The sequence below is a fragment of the Seriola aureovittata genome, chromosome 23, assembly GCF_021018895.1.
Source record: "Seriola aureovittata isolate HTS-2021-v1 ecotype China chromosome 23, ASM2101889v1, whole genome shotgun sequence".
In the NCBI taxonomy this organism is placed as follows: Eukaryota; Metazoa; Chordata; class Actinopteri; order Carangiformes; family Carangidae; genus Seriola; species Seriola aureovittata.
In genome coordinates, this window is record NC_079386.1 from 14,188,773 (window position 1) to 14,208,248 (window position 19,476).

Sequence of the window (19,476 nt, forward strand, 5' to 3'; positions counted from 1 at the left end):
TTCACTGATTTTACACGTTAAAGTCAGTTTACAGGTCTTGGGGTTGGGGATGTTTTGCCTTCAGAGGGAGCAATGCAAAATCTGATTAATTGCCTTAAGTGATGTCACACCTTGGTTGAATCCAAGTGAGACCCAAGATCACTTAGTAATGCGTAGGCAGCATCACTGAATCTGACTTCCTCAGCCATTTTTTTTCCCCTCACACTTTTACACAGGAATTAGTAAGACGTGCCGATGGGGCAGTTCACATCCAAACGTGATGGGCAAGTCCCTGGCTTTCTCTCTCGGGTTCGTTTCTCAGCCAATGAGGAAGGACCTTCCAGGTACACTTCACAGCAGTTTGATGCCAGCAGCCAACAGCAAGATGCTAACCTCCAAATTCCTCCCACCATTGTTGTGTCTGATGTGGATGCGAGGTTTGTGTAGTTAACTTCTTTTTTTTTTTTTACTTAAACAGGGTCCCCTTAACCAAAGTAAAAACTGATGACTGTTAAACCACAACTAGATAATGTTAACAATGAAAATGACAGTCTGTGCCATTAAAGGAATTGCAGCTCATAACAACTACAATGTAACTTCAGTATTTACTGTAAAACACTTTTGCTTGGACCTCTTGTCTAACAGTGCATCAGAGAGCCGGGGCTCAAGCATGGACCTGCGGAGATCTTCCTTCTACAGCACCTTAGACCTGGTGCCACAGCTGGAAAATTATGCCAGCACCCTGCCACACCAGAAGTCAAGGAGCCGACCTTCTCTGGAGGCTCTCCGCAAGGCATTTGATGTACGTTTTTCAACCTCTGGAAACCACATCTCACAGCAACTTGTGAACATCATGTAACTTGGCAGAACCTTTCGCTAAATTCTTTAAAAGCAATCAGTCACTACAGATCACTGTAAAAAGCAGGCCATTCAAAAACATTTAATTAGACCAAGTTCGAAGAAATAGCACAGAATATTAAGGGTCAAAGCTCATTAGTTTTTATATGAAAAAAAACCCTGATTGTTATTCAGTATATGTGTAATCACAATTAGTTTTTACCTAGTCAGACCAATGAGTCAAGTCCAGAGGTTTTTGAATATTTGCTGTAGAGACTAAATTATTTTCACCATCATTATCATTACAGAGACATAAATGTGTCATTCAAATATATGCCAAGCTAGAGCGAAGATGGACAGTAGTGTGAACCTTAATTTTGAGAAGTTGGCTAACAAGATATATACTGAAGTATAGACTAAACAACACAGTGTAGCGTAGAGCACAATAATGTTTATGTTTCCCTCTTTGTTGAAATTGTATTTTTCTCAGGAGGTGGAGGCAGGTATGGAGGTAACAAAAACCACCACCGACTCAGTCAGCAGTCTCGTCACTGACAGTGGACACGAAGAATCACAAGGTCCACAGGAGAAAGCTCCTGTTCGATTTGGCTGGGTGACTGGAGTTATGGTGAGTGAGGGTGTGTGTGTGTGTGTGTGTGTGTGTGTGTGTGTATTTGAGTCTGGAACATGCACCTTTATATATGAAACAATCTTACAAACATTTCATATAAAACACCCACAGAGCTGTTTTTTTTTAATTGAACTTCACCACAGATGCGTTGCATGCTGAATATCTGGGGAGTCATTCTGTTTCTCCGCCTGACGTGGATCATTTCTCAGGCGGGCATCTGTGAGTTATTACTTCATTCAGTCCATCCCATTTATTCTCTTATTTGTCGCTGTAACAGTCCTTGCTCCACTCTTGATCATGCCTTGTACTGATCTACCTGGTAATAGTGATTTAAGGTTGACAGGGAAAAACAAAGACATGAACTGTAATATGCAGCATAGTGCCATTATCCTTCTGACTATAAGTGATTCATAAACTTACTTACAAAACATGGTACACTAGAGGCCTATCAACTCTTGATCTTGGGACTTTTTGTTGAAAACTGATGACAAATCATATACATTTGAATCCTTGTAATAACCTTAATGGCACCATAAAGGATGAGCTCTCTAGAAGCATGACAAGACTAGGTCAAAACCTAGTATATGGCTGGACCGTTTATTATTACTGGTAACTCTCTTCTAAGTAGCGATGGTTTTGTCCAAAAAGCGACAAATGTGCTAAATCTGCAAGATTGCAGGCTGCCAATTAATTTTGAAACTACAAGATCATCATGATCAATCAGTCAGTCAGTCAGTCAGTCAGTCAGTCAGTCACAGACATTGGCAATTATAGGGCTGTCCCTGCTGTTGAGGTCCAGGCAAAAATAAATAAGAACTCTCTAGAACTAAAACACCTCAAAACATCAGCAGCAAGAAGAGAGCATGTAAGTAATGTGAAGATGCACAGTACATCCATAGTATGTAGCTCAGACATCTAAGGGGACCCTATTTTAAACATGAAAATCCAAAAGTATTGACACTAGTCTCGCAATAATGATTAATACCTTTCTTTCTTTTCATGTCAGTGTTAACCTGCCTAATTATCCTGATGTCTGTGACGGTGACCTCAGTAACTGCCCTCTCCATCTCTGCCATCGCCACCAACGGCAGGGTGATCTCAGGTCAGTCACTTCCTGTGTCTCCAGATTGATGTAAAAGTCATGTATGTGGAGGTTTTTCAACATTGCAAGTGTACAAGTCAAAAGGTTTTCCATAGTTTATATGTCACAGATAAGGTGTAGCAGACTCAATAGCACAGATCAGAGACACTGGTAAATGTTCAAAACAGACAGGCAGATAAATCCAAAAACAGACAGATAGTCTTAACCAGGCAAGCAAAAACATAAAGAAGGGTGGGGAAGCTATGTCATGGAAAGCATTATGAACAGACAGTCTGGCAGAGAATGAGTGGAAATGGGCCGTTATTAATACTAAGACTTGATTAGGGATTTGGGAACAGGTGAGTAGGTGGGCAGGGAAGAGTCAGGTGGACAGGAGGGAAAGTTGGGGCTACTGCATAACAGGAGGGTGTGGCAGGGTCTAAGTAACACAAGAGTAAGTCAGTTGTAAAAAGGCAGAATGAATGTATGCATGAATGAACTGTGACACCTCAGAGTTTTTTTTTTGCTTTAAATACTTTTAGCATCGATTCTAATGATAACAACCTAATTTCTGTGTGACTCTGTCTTGAAAATGCATTTTCAGGTGGGGCTTATTTCATGATCTCCCGTTCCCTGGGTCCTGAAATTGGTGGACCAATTGGGATGGTCTTTTCCTTTGCCAATGCTCTGGCTTGTGCTCTCAATACTGTTGGCTTTGCGGAGGTGGTCAGAGATCTAATGGAGGTACTTATAATGCTACAGTACTTTACGAATGAATGAATTTGTTTTACATGGTTTCAATTATTTGAACTCTTTACTGAAATTTCATTTCAGATCATGACGTGCGGCTTTGACTTGAACATAATATTCTTCTTTGTGAACTGCCTAGATGAATTTGAGAATCTGAAATTAATAAACTAGTATTGTAAAGCCATGCATCAATGTGACTGTACACTCACAGTCCTAAGATGATTCCAGACTTGTTGTTTACCCAAAGTTCACTCTATATAGGTATATTTCCATAGTTATTTTAACTGAAATGGATTGAGACAAATAGTATGCCCTGTGAAGCTCTGTAAAATAACTTACATACCAGAATGTTATGCAACTGAGCGCCATTTTTGGTTTCTTATGTATTGTGAATAATTTGTTGATGTATGCAGGAGTTTGGTGTCGTCATGGTTGATTCAGTCAATGATCTCCGTATTGTGGGTGTGATCACGGTGACTGTTCTTCTGTTCATTTCACTGGCTGGAATGGAGTGGGAGTCCAAGGTAAGCACCTGCGGGCTCTCTGATCTTGGTTTGCTTGCATGTAGTGGCCCATAAATCTCCTTATGTCTTACTAAGTTTTCCTCTCTATCATATCTTTTTTGTTTCTGTCTCTCAGGCCCAGATTTTGTTCTTCACAGTTCTCATGGTTTCTTTTTCCAACTACTTTGTGGGCACATTCATTCCTGCCAGTCTAGAGAAACAGGCCCAGGGCATCTTTGGATACCACAGTGAGTTTTTTTAATATAGCAATTTTGTTGATAATTCAACTTAACTTCAGTTATCTTCAGAAGCTCAAATATTCTGCAGTTTCTTCCAGTGATGCGGAGCAGGATAAGGTGCCTCTCAGGGACAGCAAAATTCAAAAGGTTGAATCTGATGAAGCACAGTTAAAGGGAACATAAATCTGTTTCTGCAACAATATGAAACGGGTTACCAGGGATGAAGCATTAGTAGTTGCACCTGTAACAAGAAAGTAGAGAATAGTGGACTGTTTTTTTATTACCTGTCACCAGGTGAAATCTTCATGTCAAACCTAAAACCAGACTGGAGAGGACCTGAAAACAACTTTTTCCAGATGTTTGCCATTTTCTTCCCCTCCGCCATCGGCATTCTGTCTGGAGCCAACATCTCTGGAGACCTCAAAGTATGATAGGAAAGAAGAGCTATAGTGATATTCTTACACTACAGCTGACAACAAGAACTACATGAATGTTGAAATGTATATTGTTTCCTTTTGCAGGACCCTGCTACTGCTATCCCCAAAGGCACCCTCATGGCCATTTTCTGGACTACAATCAGCTATATAGCTATTTCTGTAACTGCTGGTAAGCTACTCATTTAACATGCTTTTATTTAGTATTTATTTGCCTGTGATTTGATTGGGTAATTATCTGAACCAGTGGGAGTTATTTGGAGTGTAGGGGGTGAGACAGGAGGCATTGGGAATGAGGGTTTATCACTTATATCAAGGGCAGTGTCGTCAGCATACTGCATGAGCGTGAGATGGCTGGTAGCTCAGAACAGTAGTAAAAATAGAAATGTGATAGACTTTGACATCAAAATTTCATGACATCACACTTCATGTGTCATCTTCATGAATCATGAGGATCATGATATAAACTACCTCTAGCCAGGACTAAGACTTCCAAAAAACAATTCATTCCAGTTTTCAGAAAAGGAGAGACCTGAATTGAAAAGGACCCAAGTAAGCCAGATCCTATCCAAGGAGACCCAAAATGTTGTCAACTTGAATAACCACAAAAGAGAAAGAACATCATCATTGGCAGTAGCAATCACCAATAATATCACAAGCAGCTGTTGTCGAAAAGAGCAGCAATACTGGCCCCAGGTTTGGTCTTGGATGCCAGTAACCTAGGGACCCATGAAACCTCTTAGTTTGTACTTGTAAGCCATATCAAAAACAAATTTTATCAACCTTTATGGTAGGGAATCACTCAGAAAAAAATTATAAAAAGGGTGCTGCGGCTTCACCTACAGTCTGAAATATCACATTACACTGTTACTATAATATTTGGATCTTCCTTTTGCTTCAGGGTCATGTGTCATACGGGATGCTTCTGGAAATATAAGTGACATTCTGAGTGGGAACATCACTGATGGGTGTGTGGGTCAAGGATGTAAACTGGGCTGGAACTTCACAGAGTGCATTGAGTCAAACTCTTGTATTTATGGTCTGGCCAACAGTTCAAAGGTACCATTCAATTTAGTTGCAATAAGCCCTCTGTTTATAATGAAATTAACATTTGACATCTTTTTTTATCCCATAAGTCTCAGTGGATTAGTACAATGGGACATGTGATAATATAAAATCCTTGATTCTTTATGATGACTATTCCAACCAGGTTCTGGGCCAAGTTTCAGGTCTGTCCCACCTTATCACTGCTGGTGTGTTTGCAGCCAGCTTGTCATCTGCTCTTGGCTTCCTTGTCTCCGCTCCTAAAGTCTTTCAGGTGAGAAACCACAGGCAAGACCCAGCGTGAAACTCTCTGATACATCTATGAAAATGCCACTTTTGTTAGTAATAAAAATCAAATACAAAGCAATGAAATATAAATATGGTGCATTGTTCTGTATTGTAGAGTATCTTGAGATTTATGACATTGTTGGATGGCCAGGGGAGACACCATATTTAGTATGTATAAATGTAGTGAAGTCTAACACACATTTTAAGCTGAATATCTTCTGCTTTATGTTCCAGTGTCTGTGCAGAGACAATATATATCCGTACATTGGATTCTTTGCAAAGGGTTATGGGAAAAATGATGAGCCACTCCGGGCCTATATCCTCTGCTACATTATTGCTGTGGCCTTCATTCTCATTGGTGGGTGTGATCTAATTCTGTCGTAATTTTTGTTACTGGAATTATTGTTGCACACATTTGTTATATGCCAGTCCCTTTACTAAATTTTTGTTCTTGTTATAATGATTGAATACTTAAGTAAAGAGAGAATAGTTTAAAGAGATTTCATGAGTTTGTTAATACCTTTATATATCTCTGGATTTGAATGTGTTTTTGATTTCTCCCTTCTGTGTCATTATAGGTGAGCTGAACATCATCGCATCCTTGATCTCCAACTTCTTCCTGTGTTCCTACTGTCTCATTAACTTCAGCTGCTTTCACGCTTCAATCACCAACTCCCCTGGTGAGTGTCCTTCTCACACACCACCCCACTACACACAAGACTAGACACAAGTGTTCCTTCTTTCATTGTTACCTTACCTGTAGACACAGACCGTGTTGGTGTCACAAATCTGCTAGCACATTAGCACACAGTTCATGATCAGTCCACTGAACCCCTCGGCCATGAGGTCACTCCATACCTGTGAATTTTACCAAAGACTTTGTTTAAATTTCCTGATTATTCCCTAGAAAACCATAATGTAATAATCCTGAAAGCTGTACCTGGATCGCGGCCTCATTAACATAACAAGGACAGTTGAAAGTAAAAAATGTTTCCCACCTCTTTGCATTGATATACAGGTGATCATAGGGAATGGAGCTTTACGAAATCAATCTTTTTTCTGTATTCCCACTGCTTGCTGGGATAGGTCTCTTGCCACCCTTTATCAGACACAGAAAATGAATTAGTGGAGGCAGAGGCAGGTCATTTCAATTTCCGAATCTACTGAATGGCGAAAAGTCTCAAAATCTAATTTGATGGACATCATGATCTGAATGTATATGAGATTAGAGATTCTGTGTTATGGTACCTAAGAGTCCTCTATTTCTCACTGTCACTCCCTTTAGGTTGGAGGCCATCATTTCACTACTACAGTAAATGGACGGCTTTGTTCGGAGCAGTGATCTCTGTAGTTCTGATGTTCCTGTTGACCTGGTGGGCTGCTCTCATCACCTTCAGTATCATCTTCTTCCTGTTTGGATACGTCAACTACAACAAGCCAAGTAAGTCAAAAAAAAAAAAAAAAAAGCAAATTCTTGAAATTCATCTGATCAGACTAATGTGGCCTGGATCAAAGATTGAAATAAGTGTGGCTTCTATGATGTGCTCACAGTGAGTTGATACCGCCATCACTTGTGTGTGTTGTTTTTTTTAATCATAGAGGTAAACTGGGGATCATCAGTCCAGGCAGGTACATACAACATGGCTTTGTCATACTCTGTCTCTCTGTCTGGTGTGGAGGATCACGTCAAGAACTTTAGGTGAGTGAAAATCTCAATTTATTTATGTATCAATTATCCTCAACTCTCATGTCAGTTAATTATTGTATGAGAACGCGGCCAATGAGTGTAAAACACCAAACCAATTCTCTCTGATAGTATTTGTCCATTAATCCATTTCCTCATTCTCATTTAGTAGAACAGCGCTGTATTTACATTCTGTCTTTTACAGGTGATCATCAGTGGTGAAAGCAAAGATTAAAACAGTTATCTTTGACTTTGATTTCTTCTCTCTTATGTGTTCTCTCAGACCCCAGTGTCTTGTCCTGACTGGACCCCCAAACCAGCGGCCTGCACTGGTGGACTTTGTTGGCTCCTTCACCAAGCATATAAGCCTCATGATCTGCGGCGATATAATCACGGTCAGTCGCTCAGTCTCAATGACTTTGTTCCAAAAGTTTATGTCTTTGGTTACATTGAGTTGTTATCTAAAGATGTGGTTGAATTCGCGGCCTCCTTTAGGAACAGGAGAGGCAGACTCGGCCGCCGGATGCCACAGAGTGGTTGGTAAAGTGGATGAACAAGAGAAAGGTGCGCTCGTTTTATACTCCTTTCAGTGCACACAGTCTCAGAGGTGGAGCTCGGCACTTGCTACAGGTACAACTTCCATTATCTTTAATTACAGCTTTAAATGTACAAAACTCATCTACAAGGGAATGTACTGTATGTGGCAACATCTTAAAATCATTTTTGGGCCGTGAATAACTTGCGTCCTTTATTTTATCTCTCATCTTCATTTTTCATTTGTTTCTCACAACATATCATCTATTGGATTCTTTCAGAAGAACGGTTAATCATAGTATATCTGCACAAACAAATATATCTACCTACAGTATGTTTCTCGTTTTATGCTTTTATTCTGAAACTTGACAAATCATTTTTGTTGTCATTTGCAAGGCTTCTGGTCTCGGAAAGCTGAAGCCCAACACTCTGGTCCTGGGCTTCAAGACAAACTGGAGGGACAGTTCTTCTGAAAGCATTGAAGATTACATCAACACCATATAGTAAGTTGGTCATTATCATTTGTGCATTTAAGCAGCTTTGCTTGTTTTTCATGGTTTTATTGACACCAAAAGATTTCATAGCTCTGCATGGTGTGACAAATTTTTGCAGACTGAAAAAGTTTACTGTTGCAGAAACTAAAAATGTGATTCAAATGTAATGTCAATGTGGTTACGGTTGCTGTTCTTGTCTCTAGTGATACCTTTGACTCCAACTACTGTTTGTGTATCCTGAGGATGATGGACGGGCTGGATATCTTTGACCAGTTTGAAAGTGAAGGTTAAAAATCCATACATTAATTTGAGTTTACTCTGTGTGATTTCCTGCAATATGACATGTCTGTGCAATTTGAAAAAGAAAAAAAAAACAAACAAAACCGTTTGAGGATGTAATATCTTTCCTCCAGTGAACCACAGCTTTGAGCCTGACAGATCTGATGAAAATGACGACCAGCAGTCTCCTGAGAGGGTATCAGGTGAGCACTCACTGTATGCACACATAAACACTGGATTACAGTATTTTGAAAACATATTGACTCACAATAATTCCCTGGTGCATCACCTAAACCCATAAATTAGAATCGATCCAAGTGACTAACTGCAACTGATATAGGATCTTAAACATTTTTAGTTCTTTTAATGAAACTATTTGTAAGTTTTGCTTTTGCTGCACAGCAATCGTTAGCATTAGCAGCTGATTACTTACCAGTCTAGGGGAAGCATTACAAGTTCAGCTTTAAACTTCATCGCTTCACTCACCAAGAGTGGTCTCCAGCAGTGGAAAGAAACTCTTTTGTTTTGATTCTGTTTTTGTCGCTGTAGCTTCAAGTCTGCCTTGGAGAAGCAGTGCTGCTCAGAGGGTGTATTATAACGTCTTGTCTCACAAACACGACTGAAGCTCTTGCCAAGACAGCTGTTAGCACAAGCTATGAAGCAATAGCAAAACTTACATATTGCTCCTTTTAATGAAACTGCATTTAAAACAAATCTGTTCTTTTGTAGATAAGCTGTCCAGTCTGTTGGTGTGTGTTCTAAAACTGACCCAAAATGTCGCTTCTTTGTCAAACACAAAGTGTCCTCCTCATAGTTCATCTCATCTTTCAGGACTTAAATATTGCTGGGACAAATTATTGAAATTTCCCATAAGAAAGAAGATTTTCATTTTTATTTTATTTTTGGCTACGTTTGTTAAAATGCAAAAACCTGTCTGAGTTTCCACATAAATTTCAGTGTTTGACAGTCATTACCTTGTACCTTGTTCACTAAATTGCTCTAATGATTGCACCATCATGCTTTATACTATGTTTCCATTCAAACTTTAACTGTAGGAAAAACTGAATCCAAACATTTATCAAGAGAATAACTCTGTAAACACAGCAGGGAGTTCAATATTGCTTCCTAATATTACTTGAATAAATAAGTAGGTAAAATCTAATTACTGCCCCCACACCTCACTCTTCCTCCCCTTGCTGTTACAGTCGACGACATCTCCGATAAATGTGACAGTGATCAGATCAAGACGGTGTTTCAGAATGACCAGGGGAAGAAGACCATTGACGTCTACTGGATAGCTGATGATGGAGGTGAGCCCAAAGACAGGTTACATCTGACAAAACAAGCACAATACACAAGTTATATGTGGATATATGTACAACATCGAATTCACATAAAATAATATGGATGAGATGATAATCAGTATAAACATCTCAGTTTTAAAATAAACAGTAGGCGTGTCACCTTCTACCTTCAGCCATATCTTCATCCTTCCCCTTTGAGTTGGCTCCTCTTCCTTAGCTGCTGTCTCTCTCTTCTTTGTTTCTTTTAAGGTCTGACTCTGCTGGTGCCTTACCTGCTCACCAGGAGGAAACACTGGCGCAGCAGTAAGGTCAGGGTCTTCATCGTGGGAGATGAACAAAACATGGAGGAAGGCCGCAACGAGTAGGTTTCCTCCATTTTACCATCACACACCAACCACTTAGAAAGAATACGTTTTTGGTCACGTCCCTGTATGTTTTCCACTTCCTGAGCTGCAAAATCAATTCACAATGCAACCTGTTTGGAATGGAACATGCATACTCCATATACGGTCAGGTCATTTTGGAAAAAAGAGAAGAATTCAAAGTAAAGCCTGCAACTAATAATGAATGAATGATTTCCCCATAAAACATCCAAGATTGTATAACAAATGTGTTGAAATTGATGAATACATAAGCTGATGATGACATGATTGGGTCTTGCATTGGTCTGCATTTCTACACCTGTATCTTCGACTGCAAGCTGTTGGCAGTGTAAAGTTTTAAATGCATCTTTCTGCAATTCGTGAACATTTTTATTTATCTATTTTTTCGTTTTAGGATGGTCGCTCTGCTGAAGAGGTTCCGTCTGGATTTTAATGACGTTATCGTCATGACAGACAGCGAGAAGCGTCCGCACGCCAAGAAGTATGTCCACAAAACCCAATTACATTCATTTCATTTTTCAAAGTTACATTCACAAGAAAATTTAACAGTTGTAGCCTAGATAGCAAAATGAACATTCTGGCCCAAAATATGCCTGGGTTGCCTGCATCTGGCCTATACACTTCCACATCTGGGCAGAGTCCAGCTGTTATCCTCCAGTACTGTCTGACAGCCGGAACATTTTCTGTGTGTGCGTCAGAATTGGTCCAGATATGTAGCATCTGACAGTCATGCTGTATATTGGCCAAATTCTTGTCGTGGTATCGGGTGCATACTGGCTCAGAAGAAAAAAAAGCATGTGGCCCAAGTATAGGATGGATTTGCTTTGTTATTTGGGAGGCTACTGAGGAAAAAAATCACCTTGTGCATGTCTGAGTTTGACTCACCTAAATGCTACTTTCAAGCCTCACACCCCAAATGACTGAATGAAACTGGATTTCTGTTGTTATGTTTTAATTTCATTGAATTTAATCTCTGCCCAATATGCCAAACTGACCCCTGTCCTCCTGTTCTTGTTGCCTCTCAGCCTGAGTAGGTTTGTGGACAGTGTCGCCCCCTTCAGGCTACACGATGAACAGCAGGATGGCATCTCAGTCGAAGATTTGAGACAAAGCGCCCCATGGAAAATATCTGACAAAGAGTTCGAGGCCTTCAAACTTAAGGTGTGTGTGCGCGTGTGTATCCGCGTGTGAGTGTATACATAATTCACTTCCTTCATTTGAGACAACATGCTGTCCCTTTTAATGTCATCCACTCGGTCAAATGTATGTGCGTTTCAACGCATTATTAGTCAGTGTCTCACTTTCATCTCCTCCTCCCACAGTCTGAGAGAAAAGTGAGGCTGAATGAAATCATCCGCAGGAATTCACAACATGCTGCTCTCGTGCTTGTGTGAGTACAGTTTACATTATAAGTTCAGTTTTGCATATGGCAGGTTTCCTGAAAACATTACATCAAGCCTCATTTGATTTACTGCAAATAGAGCACATTTAATGCACATGGCGTTTGTTTAGCTTTCCTTTGAGGTCCGTCACCTCTGATGTAGATGGAGAAGGTAGGATCTCTCTTAAAGAGGGCAGTTAGTAATTTCCCCATTTCTCAAAGCGGCATCTCCATGGCGTCACTTCCTCCCACCTCCATCCTTATATTCTCATCTTCTGTGTCAGAATTAATTACTCTTACTTATCATTTACAAGCTTTACAAATGGTTCATATCACACTATAATGTAGGTTTAAGCAGATATAAGTGATTATCAATGTATTTTTTAACAACTATAACTCCTCCTATGGGCACACATACATATAATATATCATGAGTTAAATACCAGTTTTAATTCCGATTCAGAAAGTCCCACCAGCTTCAACAGTGAAATTACTCTATATGGCCAAATGTATTTGGACTGTGTAATTCATCCACAAAACCATTAGTCGTTATATTAAACAGGAAAGGGACTTCAACAAACTGTTGCCACGCAGTTAGAAACACACTATTATCAAAAATATCACAGTATCCTGAAGCATTCAGATTTCTCTTTATTGGAACTAATGATCATTTAGCTCATTAAAGATTCAAAATTACAAGAGAAAAGTATGAATTTCTGACATGTAGTGTGGATATTGTTCTGCAGTATCAGTGTGTGGGATGATATAGGTGAAACGTGTATACAGGCCTCTCAGATAAAAACAATGCATTCACTGATGTTTAAAAGGATGCAAAATTATGCACAAAGAGCCCTCAGTCCTTGGCTATTTCCATGGCAGTCTTGTTCAGAGACACGGGAAAGATTAGGTATCTTTGTTATTGTTGCAAACCACAGCGTACACTATATTTGACTTGTACAATGCTTTGGTCAAAGGTAAAATACAAGCAGCATTTGTTCTTGTTGTTCTGTTATGTTATATGTAAATGTGCTGGGTTTTTTTTGTTTTTTTTCCAAGGAGCCTCCCTGTTCCGCAGAGTGACTGCCCCAGGGCTCTGTACATGGCCTGGCTGGATACTCTGACCTGTGGCCTCCACTGCCCTGCGGTGCTGATACGGGGAAACCAGCAGAACGTCCTCACTTTCTACTGCCAGTAAAATCCTGCATTAGATAGATGGACAAGTCTTACAAGGATGGATATTTTCAGACATGAAATCAAAACAAAGACCTTGGTAAAAAAAAAAAACCCACATAAGTGATATAAGTTTTAAAAAAAAAAAGGGTGTCCAAGATATGCAATTGGTGCCAAGGATGAGTTAACAAACGTAACAATATTTGAAGATGTACTTATGCAGTGTATCATCATGGGCAGGGATGGAAAATAACACCAATGCAGTTACTTGCATCACTGATATCAAGATCATCTTCAGGATCATGTGGATGCCAGCACCATCTTAAATGCTTTCCAATGGCAACAGCTGACAGCGCAAGCAAAGAGAGGGGAGGAGTTGAGGTTCCTGCAGATGCTGCTCCTGGAACAACACTGTGATGGTTAGGGTTGTTCAACAAAAGTACTGAGAAGCATTCTTCCAAAATATACTCCCTTATATGGTGGTTTGATAATGGTGATGGAGATCGCTGTCTAACATGTCGCTGCAAAAATTTCCTATTGATCTTCATTTGGGCTGAGATGTCGTGACTGTTAAGGCCTTCAACTCCAAGTCAAGGCGTTTATTGTCACATGCACAGTGTAAAAGTTTCCCTGCACAAGGTCATTCTTCCTTTGCCCTCCACTCTGAATGCCATTTATCAATAAGGAAACATGAAGTATACATGTGTTATTTTATGTATAGATACATGAAACTAAAATAAAATAAATAAAATATCAGAAGAGATAAAAGAAAATTAATCAAATATCAAAAAATACTATGTACAATATACAAAATACAACAACCTATAACCTAGCCTGTTTAATTGTGTTATTTAATATACCCTTATAGAAGCTTGTGCAACGTATGGAATCTTAACTTAACGCCACTTGTTTTTCCTTGAAATCTACTGTACATACGATAGGATAGTCCTTTATTGGTCCTGCAGTGGAGAACTTTGCAAATAAATACATTTTATAGGAAGCTGTGCAAGATTTTGAAAACTGATAATATGGTGTGTCAAAAACCACTCTATTTACTATATTGTATGTATATGTAATTTATTACAAGCCCTTGTTAGGACTAGACGAATCGTTGTTTTTGTAAGATTAGTGCTATGTACGGACCTTGAGCTTCTAGTGTAATTACTAAATAACAGTAGGCCTATGAATTACTATATGTCATAAATGTCCACCATTTTATTTCATTTTTTATTTGCACTCAAAAGTTCCCAGAAGTAAAAAGTAGCATCAAATAGAAACACTCAAGTAAAGTACAAGTATCTCAAATGTTTACTTAAGTACATCATCTGAGTAAATGTACTTAGGTACATTTCATCACTGTGGCATACCGTGGTTTTCCAGGATAAGTCCTTTAGGTTAAACTTGTACTGTACAACCGATGACTTCATTCATTGCTTTAATTTGATTGTCAAATAAATAGAGTGAAACTAGGTTTAATTTCACTGTAGAAGTATGTGATTGTTCACATTGCCTATAGTTGTTTTTATAAATTTTATTCATGCCAGTATATATGTGAGCTGTGTCTGAAAGAGGAATCTAAATGAAATGAAATTACATCAGCAACAAAGCTCAAATATTGCGTAATATGTACAGTAAATTCTACATTTTCTCCAACAGGTGGTTTTGTGACTCTATTTCTTTCAAATTTTATTATTGTGCACTATTTTTACCGACTGTGTTTGATGACATTTTTATCTTCTTAAAACTGTGATATGTTTGTTTTCTATAATATTAAATTAAATTATGAATCTCCTAAAGGACAATGAGTTATTAGTGTCAACGGTAAACACTTTCCTGGGCACGATAAAACCTCAATGTTATAATATTCAATCCATGGATTAAAATCATAATAACACTAATACCTCAATAACTCAGGGAGTAAATGTTATCTTTGAATTTTCCAAGTTGAATTTTGGACAATGCGAAAATCAGGCGTCTTTTTAAGTAGTTAACATGAATTAAATACATTTTTCTTATTAGTGGATATTGTAAAATAGCATCTTTGTTCCTGCATGTTGGGCAGTCGACAGGGAAGTATGGCCCACTTCTGTTTTTTTTTTTTAAAGTTACATTATGTAAACTATGTTCGTGACATCCATGTATAATTTCTTCGTCATGATAGAGATCTGAGTCCTCTGTATTTGAATATTGAAATGCTGGTAGCCTATTAAGGTATAAGACAGCACCTACCAGGTCAATATTTGAGTAGTCGTCATCACCTCATCAAGGAGAGACATCAGACTGAAGGTGCTGGGAGAGGGAATCAGGCCATGTAAGTTATGATTCTGTTGTGTAACCTTGATATATCATTTACTGTGTGTGCAGAGGTGGACAGTACAGCGAGCGTTGTTGATTTCCTTCAGTATATATTTTACTTAATCTAAAATCAAACTGGCAAATTGTCTGTATTAATCAACTAATGATTAACAGGGATGTGAAAACCCACTTTATTGTGGGCTCAATGCTTGGTGAACAGCAGCGAGGGTGTGGTTGGTATTTCTTGGCCCTGGGTTTCGCCTCTCAGGCTCTGGTGATTTTCATCTCTTTGTTGATGGATGCAGCCTGCTCTGCGGTCAGGGCTGGAAAAAACAACCCCAAAAAAAACAAAACACACTTGCATTCTTCTGTGTGATTTGAAAAAATAAATGTAAGATCCATATATTGTTATATTGGTGACTCTGTGTCACTATAATTAAAAAAAAGATGCAAGAATTGAACATTAATTAAAATTGGGGTGACAGAGGGCATGTAGTTTATTTTACTTTTTGTGGGCATTGTGGTGTAGACTGAGATCATCTCCAATTACTAAATTGCTAAATATAATTTTAAGCAAAGTTAGGATTTTGTTAGATCTTTTCATGGTTTGATCATAGTTTGCATGTTTGCCTCTAAGCATTACTTTGCTTCCTGGAGAGGGTGGTACACTTTGCTTGTGTTTCTTAACCGCACATTTTCTTTAAACTGCCACAATCTGTATCAGAATCACTGTGTCTGGTTTGCTGCACACTAAAATATCAGTTTCCCCCAACAGAGCAAAGATGCAGTGGAGTCTGTTTCTACTCGTTCTGATGGGTAAGGGAATTATCTTACCAGATATCGGGCAATATTACTGCTGCAATTCTTTTTTTAAATACTTGTATCTACAATTTGATGTTTATATGTCACTGATCATTACTGAAGTGAAAGTTTATTCAAAGTCAAATAGTCCAGTGGGCTCCTTAACCTTTTCTGTAATTTCCCTTTTTGTTACATTGTTGTGTTGAGGATCACTACAGTTTATGCTGGGTCGATAAAAATAAATCAAGTAATTAGACTGGGCACTGAGCCACATTTAAATTAAGGTGGCAAGGTGTACAAACAAAATGTGGAGCTTATGATTTTAGATGCGTGTCATGCTAGTAGCTCTAACACTACAGTATTTTCTCTCTGTAGGTCATTGTCCCTTCTCCACATGTCACTTCTATGAGTACCACTTCATTGAAGAGACTAAGACCTGGGATGAAGCTAAGTCGTACTGTAGAGAGAAGTATACTGACCTGGCGACAGTGTATAACATGACAGACATAAAGAGACTCCGTAACTTAGCGGCTCAAACTAAAGCCTGGATTGGGTTGTACAACAACAAAACAGGAGAAAAGGAGTGGCACTGGTCTCTACCTGGAGTGGAGTACAATGAAACACACACACTATGGAAAGAAGGGGAGCCGAATGATGTCAAGGGTAGTGAGAACTGTGTTTCGATGAACACTGCGCTTAAATTGTACGATTTTCCATGTAAACAGGCAAAGTCATTCATCTGCTACGATGGTGAGCATATGTGGTTAATATTCTTACTGTCATGAGTAGCCTATTCTATCACGTGTGTTCAGCACGTCATCCTGTCTAATAATTGTTTTCCACGTGGACATACACCTCATTTATTCATATGGACGAAGTAAAACCCTGGGTGATGTTAAAAAAATGATTCATCTAATACATGGTAAATGGACTGCACGAATGTGGCGATGTTGTAGTCTTGTGTGCTTCACACTACCAGCCACATTCACCAGTTCACTCATCTGTTCATAGAGGGCTTTTACTTTGCCTTCAGCACTTTTCTAACACACTGATGATACATCGGGGGCAATTTTGGGGTTCATTTTCTTGTCCAGGGACACTTTAACATGCAAACCGCAGGAGCCGACCCTCTGATTAGCTCCTGATCCGATCTAGCTCCTGAGCCACATTTAACTACTGTTTAATCAAGGACTTATTTTTGCTGTTGTTGTTTCATCTGTCGGAAAAAAATTGAATTTTCTAAGACTAGCCAAATTGTAAAAAATAAAAAAGAGGGCATTTCTTATGATGCTTGTTTGTCTGTTCACTCCACAGAAAGCTCAAGTGATAAATACCATTTGATTAATAAGGATAAAAAATGGACACAGGCTCAGAGCTACTGCAGAGAATATCACACAGACCTGGTCAGTGGAGAACGCCAGTTACAAGATGTTGAACTAACAGAAGAAAAGAACATGACCAAAGAAAAACAATTGTGGATCGGCTTGTTCAGAGACACCTGGACTTGGTCAGATGGGAGCATTTTCTCTTTCAGACACTGGGATCATGAGTCATTTAGAGATGGAAAAGGTCCAAACAAATGTGTTCTTTTAAAGACATCAGGAAAATGGGGCACTGATCAATGTCATGAAAGAAAACCCTTCTTCTGCTATAAAGGTGAGTTTTTCAAAGATCTGTTTTGACCCACTGAGTTTACAATTATTATCTGTTTAGTTATTTTTTTATGCATGCATGAATGTCCTTCAGTGGTTTTTTTTCTAGATGGGTTTAACCAAAATATTATAATGATTTATTTCTTTGATCATAGTCTGTATTAATTCTTATGTGCTGAAATGTTAACAGTTGATGACGATGACCGACCTATGTGAAGGAACTGCTCCTCTAACAATGCCATTAGTTTAGGTGTGAATGTAGACTGACACAACAGCTGCTCTCGAAGTGTTTTGTTTTTTTTTCTTATTGGAACAAAGTGTGACTTGAACAATAAAAGTTTTGATATTTATCAGAATTGTTATTTGATACTTTCTTTTCTGTTTTCATCTTTATGCTGTTCACCCATTGTTTTAAAGATTTTTTTTAAGGTCCTGTGTTTGTTCATTACAGACAAATTGATCCTGATCCAACAAAACAAGACCTGGGTGGAGGCCTTCGATTACTGCAGAGAGAAACACCGAGACCTGGTCTCCATCACTGACGTTCACCAGCAGAGATGGGTCCAACAGAGAGCCAAGAACGCCTCATCTCCTTTTGTCTGGCTGGGAATGCGCTACACCTGCACTCTGGGTTTCTGGTTCTGGGTGAGTGACGAGACAGCTGACTATTCGAACTGGGAGTCAGAAGAAAAGACAGATGACTGTGACCTTTCTGGAGCCATGGAGACAGGAGGACAATATAAGTGGATCAAAAAAATGGATAGCGAGAAGTTTAATTTCATCTGTTCTGATTTTTAAAACTCACTCCACTCACTTAAAATTTAAAATTCATTTCCTCCATTTGTTCTTGTTGGTGCTGAAGAAGCTTCCACTTTATATGTTTTCTGGGTTTATTGAAGGGCTTTCTGGGAACTGTAGGAATCACAATCTTGGGAGGACAGACACAAAATTACTAACTTACTAAATTCATTGAAGATTGCAAATAAAAATAAAATTCAATTACAAAGCAATTGATGACTAGGGAGATTTACAACTATAATTCCATCTGAAATAATCATGTAAACATATTTTTCACTGTCTTTGTCACACCTGGTGAAATTACATTGATCGTTTGTATATATTACTTATTTCCATAAGTGTTCTTCTCTTTCTTGCTATTTCAGGTTCAATTTTTATCCTATTTCAATTTTATTTAATTTTTTAATATAGCACTGAATACTGGTTATAATATTTTTTAAAGAGACTCACCGTTCCCCTACGAGCAAGCACTTGCAAACAGTGGCAAGAAGAAACTCTTTCTGATAGGTAGAAACCTTGAGCAGAACCAGGCACATCGTGGGCAGCCGTCTGTCTCGACTGTAATCTAAAACTTTGTTTTAAATTTAGTCATTTAAAACTTAGTTTTCTCTCACATCAGTATATAAGGTAATCTGCTTACAAGAGACAACAGGAATGAAACACCAGTCTATATTCATGTTTTATTTTTTGATGTTGTGCTTAAGATCCAGTAACATCATGTAAAATCACATTATGTTATCATAGCAGTTTTTGGAGTTTTGTTTAAATGGATAAGTGATTTCTCTGCTGTTGAAACTGTTAAACAATAAACTGTTAAACAATGGAGTGATCCCGTCTACTTCCACAGGCATGATCTAACATACATTTTACATGTATACATTTCAAATATATAATATTGTAAAAAAAAATATATGA

The 19,476-nt window shown here is 38.6% G+C and overlaps 2 protein-coding genes across 2 annotated transcripts; both read left to right on the top strand.

Annotated features, from left to right (window-relative positions):
* The first annotated feature begins 229 nt into the window (after window positions 1–229).
* Window positions 230–14,704, top strand: LOC130164513 (solute carrier family 12 member 3-like). Its single transcript, XM_056369296.1, has 27 exons — window positions 230–416; window positions 625–781; window positions 1,307–1,444; window positions 1,591–1,666; window positions 2,454–2,549; window positions 3,133–3,272; window positions 3,692–3,802; window positions 3,918–4,029; window positions 4,315–4,445; window positions 4,542–4,626; window positions 5,356–5,513; window positions 5,665–5,772; window positions 6,021–6,144; window positions 6,365–6,466; window positions 7,072–7,227; window positions 7,386–7,485; window positions 7,754–7,865; window positions 7,966–8,100; window positions 8,401–8,507; window positions 8,702–8,784; window positions 8,912–8,980; window positions 9,983–10,087; window positions 10,331–10,442; window positions 10,859–10,945; window positions 11,490–11,625; window positions 11,787–11,854; window positions 12,902–14,704. Exons 1-27 carry the CDS (start codon window positions 235–237, stop codon window positions 13,038–13,040), a joined length of 3,129 nt encoding a protein of 1,042 aa, XP_056225271.1. The 5' UTR covers window positions 230–234; the 3' UTR covers window positions 13,041–14,704.
* A 1,742-nt stretch (window positions 14,705–16,446) lies between these two features.
* LOC130164885 (C-type mannose receptor 2-like) lies at window positions 16,447–19,361 on the top strand. The gene is made up of 3 exons (XM_056369878.1): window positions 16,447–16,861; window positions 17,426–17,767; window positions 18,215–19,361. The coding sequence occupies exons 1-3, from the start codon at window positions 16,447–16,449 to the stop codon at window positions 18,559–18,561; spliced, it is 1,104 nt and encodes a 367-aa protein (XP_056225853.1). The 3' UTR covers window positions 18,562–19,361.
* Window positions 19,362–19,476: the final 115 nt, after the last annotated feature.

Coding starts and splice junctions, on each gene's coding strand:
- LOC130164513 (XM_056369296.1), top strand. CDS start 235: ATGGGGCAGTTCACATCCAAACGTGATGGGCAAGTCCCTGGCTTTCTC. Junction 3,803..3,917: donor GAATGGAGTGGGAGTCCAAG/GTAAGCACCTGC, acceptor TCTGTCTCTCAG/GCCCAGATTTTGTTCTTCAC. Junction 7,228..7,385: donor CGTCAACTACAACAAGCCAA/GTAAGTCAAAAA, acceptor TTTTAATCATAG/AGGTAAACTGGGGATCATCA.
- LOC130164885 (XM_056369878.1), top strand. CDS start 16,447: ATGCTAGTAGCTCTAACACTACAGTATTTTCTCTCTGTAGGTCATTGT. Junction 16,862..17,425: donor GTCATTCATCTGCTACGATG/GTGAGCATATGT, acceptor TTCACTCCACAG/AAAGCTCAAGTGATAAATAC. Junction 17,768..18,214: donor ACCCTTCTTCTGCTATAAAG/GTGAGTTTTTCA, acceptor TGTTCATTACAG/ACAAATTGATCCTGATCCAA.